Here is a 13,291-nt window from a genome sequence, read left to right as displayed (position 1 = left end):
AGACTTACCAGAGGATTGACCTCGATTAGTGGCATCATGATCACTGTCTCCTTGCTCACTGTCTCCATGACCACTGTCCTTAGAGCTTACTATGTCTGCTTCCTGGAATGCAGAACTAGACACAGAAACATCTTTACGTTAGAATAAACATTAAAGAGGAACTCATAAAACATTCTTCTGCCATCACATGGCCAAACAAGGTGCTGCAGTCACTCACGCCTGCCTTGCTGCACTGCTTCTGCAGAGGTACTCTGTCCACCATGAACAAAACTTGCCTTTTCAGACACTGGTAGCCTAGCCCAAATGCTCAGTAGGCATTGCCATGCTGTCTGTTTTTCATGTCATTGGTACCAATAATTTGGAATCATTGACGTAAACTGGATGGCAAAATTTTTACTTAGGCCAGTGTTATACAGAAAACTCTAAGGAAGGATTCCTAAGTATTTAAAGGATGTTTTAGACTAATAAGACATGAGATTTTGTTCTCTTTTCAGATGACTTTGAAACCAATTCAAAAAAGCAGTAATTCATACTCATTTACTTGACAGTGTTTTATTTCATATGTCTACATACATCCATTTTCCCACTGCTTTGCTACTATTTTACATCTGCAGTAAACACATTTCTGCATCACATTCACACTTGCTAAAGCATGCATTATGAAAACATGACTAAGGAGCTCATACCTGTTTACCCGTCGGGGTCTGTCAACTAGATAACTGAGCTCAGCACGCTGATGTTTCGTCTAGGAAAAAAAAATATTGAGAAATATTTGAACACTTGATATTTCTGTAACCAACATCTGAAAACACACAAGAGCAGCTCTTCATATTCACTGTAAACAGTAATGTTTAGCTGCAAGTAGGCCTACACAGTCTATTTCTAGGACGAATAAGGAAAAAAAAAAACAGAACAGCCAAACACTCTTCTCCACACATATGGGAAAGCGTGAGGGATTTTTTCCCCCCAAGTTCTTTGGGATGAGATTCTGACACGTTTTCTCACACTGCGTGCTGTCAAGCATCACAAGGACTCCCACAAAAATCAGCCAAACTATTTCTAGAGTTGTGTACTACTTGCTCTGAGACAAACTTATTGTAATCTGGTTTTCAGCCTGTTTCCAATTCCAGTGTATAAAAATTGGGAGAGACAGTATAGTTATTGCACACTAAGGAAGAAAATACATCAAGATAGCCTTGAGCCCTCAAAAAAGCAGCAGAAGGCAGAGCTTTACAGACATTTTGAGGGAAAGTCAATGTTAAAAGCCAATACTAGACACTGCACTGCAAAACTTATCCAGCTTTAGGAAATGTCATGCAAACCGCGTCAGCCAGAGTGGACAGAGTTCAGGTTTCAGTATTCACATTAAGAGAGTTTGTTTTCCACAGCACACAAGCAAAGAGCCAGAAAACGATTAACAGGAGAGCACTGTGACAGCCATACGCTGGGACAGAAATTCTCTACGCGCTGGGCATCGCAACACAGACGACGTGTTTGACGAGAGGGAACTTTAAATCTCGACATATAATTTCATGGCAACACTTTCACGATGCTTTTCTTAGCGAACACGGCTTTGAGTTAGAAAGCGAGAGAGGAAAGAAGAGTCAATTAATAGACCCTAATTCACACATTAATTAAAGCTCCTGCTAACTGCAGAGATTTTCACAGTCCCAGAAGGGAGTTCCCCCAAAGCCTTTCTCGCACATGCTAAGGTTTCATGGGGGAGTATTGGGGGAGGAGACGTGGGAGGAAAGTGCAGTTTTAAGAAACTCAGAAGCGCCAGCCTCCCCCCTCCAAGCAGATTCGGCCGCCCGCAGCCAATGGCACAGAGAGCCCCGGGCTGCTCTATGGGGGCGGGGGCCGGCCCGACCCAGCCGCCACTCGGTGCGGGGGCTCCCGGCCCTCCCCCCCACCACTCCTGCAGCCGCAGGTGAATTAGAACGGGGAGGCAGGCGAAGCGCCTTCCCCGCCGGGCAGCGGCTTCGTTAGGCGACGCGGGAGCGCAGCGGCGCGGCCGGTGCCCTAGGGTCCCGCAGCGGCCGCCGGGGGCCCGGCCTTACCTCGCTGGACAGGATGCTGCCGTTGGAGATGATGTCGGGCTGCTGGTCGGCGTAGCCGGTCACGATGGCCCCGCAAGGGTTGTGCTCGGCGTCGGTGCTGCGGGAGGGGCTGCAGGGCTTGAGGAACATCAGGTCGGTCTTGGCGGACTCGGGCGTGAGGCAGACCTGGTAGCAGTAGTTCTGGTTGTGGTGGTGGGAACCGAAGCTGCCCGACTCCTCCACCGGCACCTGAGCCGGGTTGCTGGGCGCGTTGGAGCTCTGCACCAGCATGATGTCCGACTTGCTGAGCTTCTTCTTGCGGGCCCGCGCCTGGCGGCTGCAGCAAGGGCAACAGCAGCAGCAGCTCAGGCAGCAGTCGCTGGCCAGGCAGGTGTAGATGTTGAGCTTCTTCTCCTTCTGGCAGCGCACGGCCAGCACGATCATGGCCAGCAGGAAGATAAACGAGACGGAGCCCAGGGCGATGATGAGGATGAGGGTAAGGTCGAGCGAGGTGTCCCCCCCGGAGCGGCTGGGCCGATGCTCGCCGCCGCCGCCGCCGCCCCCCGCACCCACCCCCGCACCCAGCGCTCCGCCGCCGCCGCCGCCGCCGGGCCGCTCGGCCGCGCCGTCCACCAGCACCACCTGGATGGCGGCGGTGGAGGACAGCGGCGGCTGCCCGTGGTCGCGCACCTCGACCACCAGCTCGTAGGGCCGCTGCGGGTCGCGCTTGGCCGGCACCCTGCGCGCCGTGCGCAGCTCGCCCGTGCGCCAGTCCATGCGGAAGAGGCTGGCCTCGTTGCCCCGCACGATGCTGTAGGTGAGGCGGGCGTTGTCGCCGTCGTCGGCGTCCACCGCCGCCACGCGGCTGACCAGGTAGCCCGGCTCGGCGCCGCGCGGCAGCACCTCCCGCGCCGGGGTGCCGTTGCGGCCGGGCAGCGGGCTGACGATGGCGGGAGCGTTGTCGTTCTGGTCCACGACGATGATATTGACGGTGGCGTTGCCGGCCAGCGGCTGCGGCTCCTCGCCGGCGTCGCGAGCCTCCACCTGGAAGCTGAACTCCTTGAGCTGCTCGTAGTCGAAGGAGCGGAGCGCGTAGAGGAAGCCGTTCTCGGAATTGATGGAGACGTAGGTGAAGACGGACATGCCCTGGATCTGGCTCTCCAGGATGGAGTAGGCGAGCTGGGCGTTGGCGCCCTGGTCCCGGTCGGTGGCGCTGACGGCGTAGATGTAGGCGCCGGGCACGTTGTTCTCGCTCACGTACACCTGGTAGACGGGCTGGCTGAAGCGCGGCGCGTTGTCGTTCACGTCGCTCACCCGCACCTGGATGGACTTGCTGGTGCTGAGCGGCGGCTCCCCGCGGTCCCGCGCCACCACCGTCAGCGTGTAGGCGTCGCCGCCTGGCTGCTCGCGGTCCAGCGGCCCCTCGGTGACGATGGTGTAGTAGTTCTTGAACGAGCTCTTGAGGCGGAAGGGCGCGTCGCCCTGCAGCAGCTCGCACTGCACCTGCCCGTTCTCCTCCGAGTCGCGGTCCGAGACGCTGAAGAGGGCCACCACGGTGCCCGGCGCCGCCGCCTCGCTCACCGCCTCCTTCACGGTGGAGAAGCTGATCTCGGGCGCGTTGTCGTTGGCGTCCAGCACCCGTACCAGCACCTTGCAGTGCGCCGGCACGGCGTTGGGCCCCAGGTCCTTCGCTTGCACATACACCTGGTACACGCTGCTCTCCTCGTAGTCCAGCTCGCCGCTCACCTCCAGGCGCCCGGTGCGCGGCGCGATGCCGAAGAGCTCCCGGGCGCGGGCCGAGATGTGGCTGCTGAAGGAGTAGATGACCTCGCCGTTCTGCCCCTCGTCGGGGTCGCTGGCGTTGAGCTGCAGCACCAGCGTGCCCGGCGGCGAGTTCTCCGGCAGCGACACGGTGTAGACGGGCTGCTCGAAGGCGGGGACGTTGTCGTTGGAGTCCAGCACCCTGATGGTGAGCAGGGCGGTGCCGGTGCGCTGCTGGGGCTGCCCGCCGTCCACCGCGGTCAGCACGTAGCGGTGCACCGCCTGCTGCTCGCGGTCCAGCGGCTTGTCCAGCACCAGCTCGGCGAAGCGGTTGCCGTCGCCCTGCGTCTGCACGTCGAGCGAGAAGTAGCTGTTGGGAGTGATCTCGTAGGTGCGCAGCGAGTTGGTGCCCACGTCGGGGTCGAAGGCGCTCTCCAGGGGGAAGCGGGTGCCCGGCGTGGCGCTCTCCGAGATCTCCACGGTGAGGTCGGGCTCCGGGAAGGAGGGTGGGTTGTCGTTGATGTCCAGCACCTCGATCTCCACCCGGAACAGCTCGAGGGGGTTCTCCAGGAAGACCTCCAGGTGCAGCAGGCAGGAGGGGCTCTGCTTGCAGATCTGCTCGCGATCAATCTTCTCGTTCACGTAGAGCACCCCGGTCTCCAGGTTGAGCTCCAGGTAAGGGCTGCGGGAGTTGCTCGCCGTCTGGAAGCGGCGAGCCGAAAGTTTTGTAATGTCCAAGCCCAGGTCTTCGGCGATATTCCCCACGAACGTGCCATGCTCCTGCTCTTCCTGCACTGTGTAATGGAGCTGGCCGAGGGCCCCCTCCAGCATCCAGAGCGAGGCAAAGAGGAATAGCACGATCATCTCCAACGGGGAAAGAGATCCCCCCCTCCCCAACACCACCTCTTCCTCCTTTTCCAAAAGCCTCCACCACCACCACCTCCTCCACCTCCTCCGAAAGCACACAGCACAGTGCGTGCGCCTGTGTGTGGATGTGTGTGTGTGTGCGCGCCTGTGTGTGTGTGTGTGTGCGTGTGCGTGTCCGCGCCTGCGAGCGTGTGGCGAGAGAGGGAGCGGGGAGGGGGAAGGAACGGGGGCTCCGGTTTAGGGGGGAGTGCGCTAGGTATTATTTCTTCTGAATCATATTAAGATTTTTTTTCACCCCCATCTCCCTCCTATTTGTTACGAGTATTATTGTTTCACACGCTGACCAAATGAAGAAGAAAGGCGTCCCCACTTCATCTGTGATCTTCGAAATCAATGGCCAACTAATAATAGCTATTAGCTGCCCGCATCTACAGGCGCACAGTAGCCCGCTTTTATTTATTCCGAGAGTCTTGGCACTGCACCGCGGCAGCAACAGCGGCGGCAGCAGCAGCAAATCCCAGAGAAGAAATTTTTGTATTTCAGGATTGTCCTCGGTTTGTCTTCCTGGTGGGAGCTGGAGGGGGAGACGCTGCTGGCGGAGCCGGTGGACATGCCCTCTTCGGAGGCAAGGAAAAGGCAGAAAATCGCGAAATTAAAAAAAATAATAATAAAATTATAACCCGCAGAAGCGTTTTATATCAAAAGCGGCAGAGAACAGCTTCTCTACCCAAACTTTCATTCCCTGATTTCTCTGGGATTTCCTCTTTTTATTTAAAGATCTTAGATCTTAGATTTTTCTCTCTTCTATCAATAGTCTTTCATTTTCTTCTTTTATTGCTATTCTTATGTTCATCATCATCATCACTCTGCGTTTTATGGACGTGCCGATCAGTTTTTTTTTTTCTCTTGCCGCTTTTGCGCCTAACCCCTCTCTCTGCTTGCTGCTGCTGCTGCTGCTGCCGCTGCCGCCGCTCTCCTCCCGTCCCGGCTCCAGCCCGGCTCCGCTCCTCTGATCTCTGCCGGCAGTTTCTGAGCCGGGAGCGCTCGGCTGCGCTGTTTTTGCGCAGCGCTCGGCTCCTGCCAACCAATCAGCTGGCAGCAACGCCCCCGGGGGCGGCACCCTATTGGCCGCGGCGCACGTCAGGTTGGCTGCATCAGAGGCGGGTGGGCAGGCGGGCAAAGAGGCGCAGGCAGCATAGGCAGTGCAGGCAGGCGAAGCGGGCAGCGTAGGCAGGAGGGCAGGCAGCGGAGACAGGGCGGGCAGCGCGGGCGGGCAGGCAGCTAGCTAGCTAGCTAGGCAGCTATTCCCCTGGCGGAGTAAGGGAAATCACCGCTCGTCATCAGCGCGCACACACGGGTAATGGTAAACAGCCATCTCCTTAGAGAGGGAGTTTCCACCAGGCACCAACTTTCCTTTCCCAGACCGAGCGCGGCAGCGTTGTGAGAAAACCGTAAACAAAGGGAAACTTGACAAAATTTCTTCCCCTCTTGGGCTGCCTTAGCTAATTAGTGTGAGAGTGGAGAAAGCGCGACTTTCCTTCCATCCGCGCGGTGTTTCCAGCTCCATCCAACCCCAGGTGCCACAGCCCCGTGCCGTTTTCCCCCGCTTCATCTTTGGAATTTCCCTTCGCGGAACAGAAACGGGTGCGGGTGGGTGGGAAAAGGAGCCCCGCGCTCCGCGGGGGAAGGGCAGCGCCTCGCTGTGTGCGTGCGCGGAAGGGCAGCGAGAGGCGGCGAACCGAGAGCCGCGACGTGGTCGTTTCCCAGCGAGGAGCTCCATCCCGAGCAGCGCTGTCCCCGTGCCCGCGCTCTCCACGCTGCGTGGACTCCGCCGAGGGTTCGGGGCCGGCAGCGGCCGCGCAGCGCTCCGCTGCGGAGCTCCGCGGCTCACAGCCCTCTCCCCCTGGCACCCAGACAGCGCCAAATAAAGTCAGTCCTTCCACGGAGGGCCGCCCGTGCCGCCGCGCCGGGTTCGGGCAGAGGGCTGGCGGCAGAGCGGGGCGGTGCTGGCGGCCCTGAGGGACTCCGTTGCGGGCCGAGCCGCGCGTTGCGTACAACTCAAGTTACGTTCTGTAGCGTTACAAAACAATAAAGAGAACAAAAGATTTAATATAACTTTTTATTCCCCCATAAATGTTGCTTTATGGTTTCTAAGGGACATCACGCAGCAGGTGGGAACAGCTTCTGCGCCACAGGGCGGGGACCCCGACCCCCGCCGGGCAGCGAGCGCTCCCCGCGCACGCTCCGCTGCTCTCCGCACTTTCCGTTGCGGTCACGCAGCAGCGCGTCACCCCCCGCGATGCAGACGCATCCCCGTCGCCCTGGGGAGCGATGGGGCCGCGTCGAGGCGAGTCGCGGGCAGAGCAGCCGCCGGCAGCTGCGTGACCCCGGCGTCACGCCCGGCGCGGGGACGCGGCGGTTGGTAGCTGGACGCGCGGGGCGATGACAGCCGCTCACGGCCGCCGGGCTCCCGCGGGGCTCAGCGCGCTGGGGGCGGAGGGCTCCGCGTCCCGCGCGACGGCCGTTGACGGAGCCCTCCCAGCGGCCAGAGGCCGCCCCCGCGCCGTCGCCGGCCCGGCCGCAATCGCGGGCGTCGGGCGCCCCCCAGCGGCGACAGCGCCGCACTGCGCCTCCCGGCCCCGCCCGCCGGCCCCGCGGGGGAAAGCGGAGGGCCCGGCCTCTCGCTCCCCGCGGCGCTTCGCCCTGTCCCCTCACTGCCCGCCGTGGGGGAGGGGGGTGCATGCCGCTCTGCTGACGGCCGGGGCCGGCCTCACGCCGGCGGCCGCTCGAAGCCCACGGTGGCAAAGGGGGTGCGTGAAGCGGGAGCGGAAAGGCAGCGGCCGGGAGCGGGGAACCGTCGGTGCGGTGCGCCCCCGAGCGCCGCGCCGCCCCCGCAGCCCCGGCCGGCGTTTGCCATACAGCGGCTTTCCTCGGGAAAAGCCGGCGGCTGCGGGCGGGCGGTGCCGGGACGGCGCTCGGCAGCCGCAGACGGGGGAGCGGCTCGGAGCCCCCGGCGCCCTGCGGCCGGGCGTCACCCACGCGTGGGGCGGGGGCGGCGGGACTCGGCCGGCAGTGGCCGTCGAGGAAATCGGGACCGAGGAGCGGCGGGGCGGCCGAGGTGAGGGCGGCGGCAGGGCCGGGGCCCCTCCCCGGGAGCGGCGGCGGGGCGCTCCCCGCGCGGCAGCGCGATGCTCGGGGCAGAACCCGCACGGCAACGCGGATAGATGCGTATCTACGCCTCTGAGCGCAGCGCGAGCAGCCCCGCTCACGCCGCCCCCGGCGGGCGCTGCCGCGGGGTTCCGGGCGGGGCCGCAGCTCGGCGCACAGACCCCCGCCCGCTCCCCGGGCGCCTCCATTTTGTGGGTGCACTGCCGGGCGGCTCCGCTGCCGCGCGTCGGGCCGCGCTGTGTTCAACCCCGAGCGGCGAATTAAAAGCGTCGCTGATCTGAGGCAGCCCTCTAATGCGGAATGACAAATTGCATTTGGGCAATAACATGAACGAGAAAATGATTTATGGATTTTCACGACGGTCTGAGCAAATGAAGGCGACATGAATTATACATCCTAATGTGCAGTATATCATTTTCTAATAACACTGTTTTAGTTCTAATGCTCTACGTCGCTCTCTTCGATAGGGGGTATTGATTAAATGAAAACTCAGAGGGCTGTCTTTAAACCGGGAGCGTGTCTGCTGCACCAGCCGAGGTTTGTGTCTTTACCCATCACTAAGGCAGAGGGCTACCACCGGACCCCTGGCACCGCGGCTTTTAGCTTTTCTATTTGTCATCATTTAATTTGGCAGTTACTTTGCCAAATGAAGACCGATCTCTCATATCGCCGCGTTTCAGTCCGTGCTGCGACCCAGAGATGTAAATAGATGGGATCACCATGATACAGACGGGGATAGCACCTTTGGAAGCCGAGCTCTGCTCCCTGCCAGCATCCTCACGTGCCTCCTTGGCACCCCAAGGGCTGTGGCTGCCGAGGGGGCATTTTTCTCACAAGGAGAACATACAATAAATAATGCTCCTGCCCAGTCAGAACTTTGCTAGCATCTCCTTTTACAGGTTTGCACTGGTTTTCTTGAAGAGAAGAAACTTTTTGTTTAGCTCATGCACGCTGGGAGAGAACCAGCATGAAAAGATGAGTGCCTGTGCACAAGGGGTGAGAATAGCTGTCACACAGGGGATGGCTTAGCCCCAGATTCAGCTTCATTACAGTGCCCCAAGCCCAAGGCTTCCAGCTTCACAGCCACACTCTCTCGCCCTTCAACACAGGGCAGTGATGAAGTCATAGCGGCATGAGCAATGAATATTCCCAGTTATTTCAGTGGTCCCTAGGCTAAAATCTTTCTTGACGCTAAGGACAAGCAAGACCTGCCCTTGTTTGAATTGGTTTAAAACAGAGTTGGCGAAGATGAGGTAGAGGATTTTTGCGCTCATTTAAGGGGTTAACTGATTATTTTTCATTACCCAAGTGCATTATTTCACTAGTTTAAAACAAAAGGAGTCACATAGGTCAGAAATGCCCAAGTGCTGCATTTTGGATTGAGCAACTTCTTTTGCTAACATGGTTTGGGGAGTAGAATGCTGCTCCCCACTTTTTAGTCGAGTTACCAAAATGAAGTTCGGGCATTGGCCTTAGTCTGAGGAGCGTTGTGGCCTCTTCACTGTTTGTGTGTTAAAAACACAGAGAATTGTGGATTTTTCCCCCTCTTCTCCCCTCTACCCCTAATCTTAGATTGCTATTGCTTGGTGTAATTTTAATTATCTAGGTTTAAAAAAATATATACAAACCCCACCCAGGTCCCCTTTGAGAGAATTAATAACAGCTCTTAGCGCCAGAAAGATTACTGGAATCAGTGATGTGATTAGGATTGTAAAAGATGTCACCATTAGAATAAAGCCCGCTTTGCTAACTGGAAGATGTGTATGTGTTACTGAAAGGACCATGGGATGAAAATCCTGCTTCAAACAGAGGTCGATACTGCACAATTTCAGAAATTAACTAAGAAGCCTGATTAAGGTTATTTGTGTCAGAGGGAAAGGTTCACTGCCACCACTCCCTCAATGGATTTCTTTCTTAATTGCCAATGAGGAGACAAAACAGGAAGGCTACCCCATTTGGCTAATCAATAAAAAAGCCTGCCTTCATGTTTGCCTGAGGAGCACTCCTTGGGTCAGATCAATACACAGCCACCAAAGTTCTCGCAGAGGTCACTGGCAATCGAGACATTCTCTGATGGCTTTTAAACAATGCCGGAGCCGAGCATCTGCTGCAAGCTTGTAGATGTAAGCAGAATTGGAGCAATGATGTTAATCATCATCCTCATGCTTATGGGAGGACTCCCGGTGATAAAAACAACTCGTTGTATTTATGACCTTAGACAGCTGTTTTAATAAATGAAGACAAAGTATTACTCCATTACACACTCTGTACTGTGCCAGTGATCAGATTTGATCTCTGGAAGGCGCTGGGAGTTCTTCCGAATAACGATTACAGTGGATACACTGCAGTCCAGAATAGAGTTGCACTGGATGCATCCATTGGGGATTTAAGGCCAGCTTCTGCCTCCTTTCCTTTGTCCCCGAGCATTCGTACAGATTTCAAGGTGACAGCTCAAGTGGCAAGAGGCTGCTCAGCATGATGCAGTAAGTGGGTATAGTCCATTTCTCCTATCCCACTTTCTCCGGCTTTCAAGCAGCTTCATTATAATGTCTGTTAAAAATAATGCCAGCCTGCTTTAATGACTCGTGTTCTTAGCTGATTTAAGCCTGTGTTGAGATAACTACAAAAACAACAAAAAAAAAAACCCAAACCCTCTGATTTTCCATAGTTAAGCTCTCAACATGTTCTCATCACCAGGCATTTTTAGAGCATCCATATCAGAGCACCTGAAGTCCTGGTCACTTCAGAACACTCACTTCTGCATGACTGGCTTATGCTAACTAAGATACATGGGGTCCAATTCCTATAAGCTTGCCTCATGTCCTGTTATTTTTTATCTGTTCCCTGCGTGATGGGAAATCTGACTATATTGAATTTATTTTAATGGTAGCATTACGGGTTCACTCTAAACCCATGGAAATGACATTACAGAAGGCAATCAGTTTAAAGCACATACTCCTTTTAATTCATCCATTTAGTTGCAGGAGGGAGACAATGTCTTTGCGTCTAACTTACCTGATGAAGATGTTTTTTACAAAACCCTTCCATAAGGCAAATTATCTGACATTTAACTAGGGTTTTCAGAAATATAGTTTAGTAGTCCGTAGATAGAAACCAGGCTATCGCATCAGCTGAGAAGCAAAATATTATCCCCTTTATCAAGGCAGGCATCATCAAGCCCCTATTTTCTGTATACATTTCTCTCTCTCTGGTATAACTCAATCAGCTGCACTCTTTTTTTTTTTTTTTTTTAACTTTATAGGAATCCAGTTGACGTGCATCTGAATTTAACAAATGCTGCTAAGGTTGAATGATTACTGGTGCAAATGAGGACAAAACTGCAGTGAAAAACTCCGGTAGCTTGAGATACTCTTAAGCTTCTTATTGTACACTCAAAGTCGTAGGTAAATATAGCTACTCACGATAAAGAAACTTGTTCTGTTGATTTTCTTTTCAACAGGAAGTTCAAGCCTTGAAGTAAAGTGTAGCTTGTTTTGAGGTTCAGCTTGAAAGCAGTATTTAAGAATGTAGAAGTTTTATTCTTATAATATTGTATGTACAGTGCTTGACAGAATAAACACACAAAAAAATAGGTTGCCCAGGAGCATTTACATTCTCAGGCCTCAGTTTTCTGTGTAGCCATCAGCACAATTCTTTCCTGAGGAACCTTGCCAGATACACAACAGGTAACAATAGCACTGACTAGGAAGGGAAAGGAATAAGATGAGAAAAGTGGTCAACAATTATTTAATCACTCGAGAAGAGAGTGCACATCTGTATTTTTATAGCTGTTCTATGTGAAGCTACTTGCACTAGCAATGATTAAGTCTGCATTGTTTTCTATATGAATCTTCCATTAGACTATATGATCAAGTGCTCCCCTTTCATCTTTTAGTTGCAGGGGGGCAGCGTCGGCCTTCCCACAGTGTTACGGAAGGGCCCTGTTTCAACCTTGAGGAAGTTCCAGCTATTCAGTCAGGTATAAGAATAACCAGGGAAGATATGTTATTTGCTTACGTAAAAAAAATACCAGTGCTCAATTCAAAACTTTGGCCACCTCTGCATTTTGGAAGAGCGAATCTAGCAGATGGAGGCCTCAAGTGGTTTTTGCCATCCTCAGGAAGATGCATGAAAGTAAGGAGTCCTTAAAAAGCTTCAGTTTCCACACTCTGAAGTTCATAAGCTGGTCCTTGAAGAGTCTATGCTAGACAGATTCTCTCACAACTCCTGCTTAGAGGGCAGCCTGCATGACAACAGCTGTGTGAGTTCATAAGTTCCACACAATTGCTGTGGAGGATGAACACCATTTTTCTCAAAGTAATTATTTCTGGGGTTGTGCAGAGCTGGATATAGATTCAAAGCATGTGTACACTTATCCACACATTTAATACTCCCACTGGTGGCAGGGAACAGGAGAAAGTAGGGGAAAAGAAGCATATATAGAGGAAAAACATGCAGAATGGAAGAAAAGCAAAGTCACAAGAGCTAAGGCACAGAAAAATAACTAAAAACATCAGTGCAACAAAAGCGGCAAGAGAAAAATAAAAAGCAAATCAGACATGAAAGCAAAAGCAACTAGACCATAGTAACACAGATAAATACCCTACCAGACTCTTTAGCATCCTAAACTACTGCAATCAAACAAAAACTGTTAGTATCCCCTTTCTTCCTTTTATCAACAGGCTTTATACATGCACAGAAGAGTTCACAACCGCTAGCTATCACTTAATTAGGTGAAGTAGGAGTAGCCTGTGCTATAGATCTCAACGGTCCGCAGCCTGCTTGTTACGGATGTTGGGGCCTGGTGTTGCTACAACCGCAGCTTTTCAATTAAGAAATCAAAGCATGACCACGGCTGTGCCAGCAGCGGTCCCTGGGCACCCTGGGGCTGTGCCCTGCTCAGCAGAACCTCGCAGCGAGGGGCACTGAGCGCTGCGCCTCACTCAGCAGCACTGGGGAAATGTTATTCCCTAAGTATGAAAGATGCATAATAAATGCTCGATTTTAAAATCGCTCGTGTTGCTGCTCCTCATGTGCCTATGCTTTGTGGCTCTCTGCTGTTAAAAGATCCCTCCCCGCTGCCCAGCAGTCCTGCAATTTGTTCACTGGAGTGAGGCACTCCAAAAGTACCAGAGGTCTGTTCTGGGATAGGGTCTTTTTTCAGGACAGCTTCTGTTGGATCAGTGCGGTGCGCACAATGAGCAGGGCTGCGAGTGCTGGATCTGAGCTGGCTAGTGCCTGCAGAACTTCAGCTTCTCCGGGTACGGTAGCACAGCACAAGGCACACAGCACCAGGCAGGAAAAGATGATCTTACAGTTAAATGTCTTGCATGCCCTATGCCATTGTATGTTAATGTATGCAATGTGTGCCCCAGCTCCCCACTTTTGGGAGGGGCTGCAGCACTACCATCGAGTGTATTTTGACACAAATGCTAACAAAGCACTGGGGTGTGATG

General features: G+C 54.3%; 1 protein-coding gene and 1 long non-coding RNA gene across 13 annotated transcripts in view; one reads left to right on the top strand and one right to left on the bottom strand.

Moving 5' to 3' along the window:
* Positions 1 to 5,217, bottom strand: part of PCDH10 (protocadherin 10) — a 36,126-nt gene extending 30,909 nt beyond the window's left edge. For all 12 annotated transcript variants that reach the window (XM_021394821.1, XM_021394818.1, XM_021394822.1 and 9 more), the window contains exons 1-3: positions 2,061 to 5,217; positions 687 to 745; positions 9 to 115 (exon numbers count right to left, since the gene is read on the bottom strand). In XM_021394821.1, coding sequence (XP_021250496.1) covers positions 9 to 115; positions 687 to 745; positions 2,061 to 4,664 — 2,770 coding nt within the window. In that variant the 5' untranslated portion in view covers positions 4,665 to 5,217. The remainder of the gene's footprint in view (positions 1 to 8; positions 116 to 686; positions 746 to 2,060) is intronic.
* On the top strand, positions 4,339 to 5,346 carry LOC110397871. Its single transcript, XR_002438025.1, has 2 exons — positions 4,339 to 4,475; positions 5,211 to 5,346. It is a non-coding gene; the product is annotated as an uncharacterized LOC110397871 (long non-coding RNA).

Source organism: Numida meleagris, chromosome 4 (assembly GCF_002078875.1).
Source record: "Numida meleagris isolate 19003 breed g44 Domestic line chromosome 4, NumMel1.0, whole genome shotgun sequence".
NCBI classification, from domain to species: Eukaryota; Metazoa; Chordata; class Aves; order Galliformes; family Numididae; genus Numida; species Numida meleagris.
The sequence above is the reverse complement of the archived record's forward strand: the minus strand, read 5'-3'. Positions and strand labels throughout refer to the sequence as shown.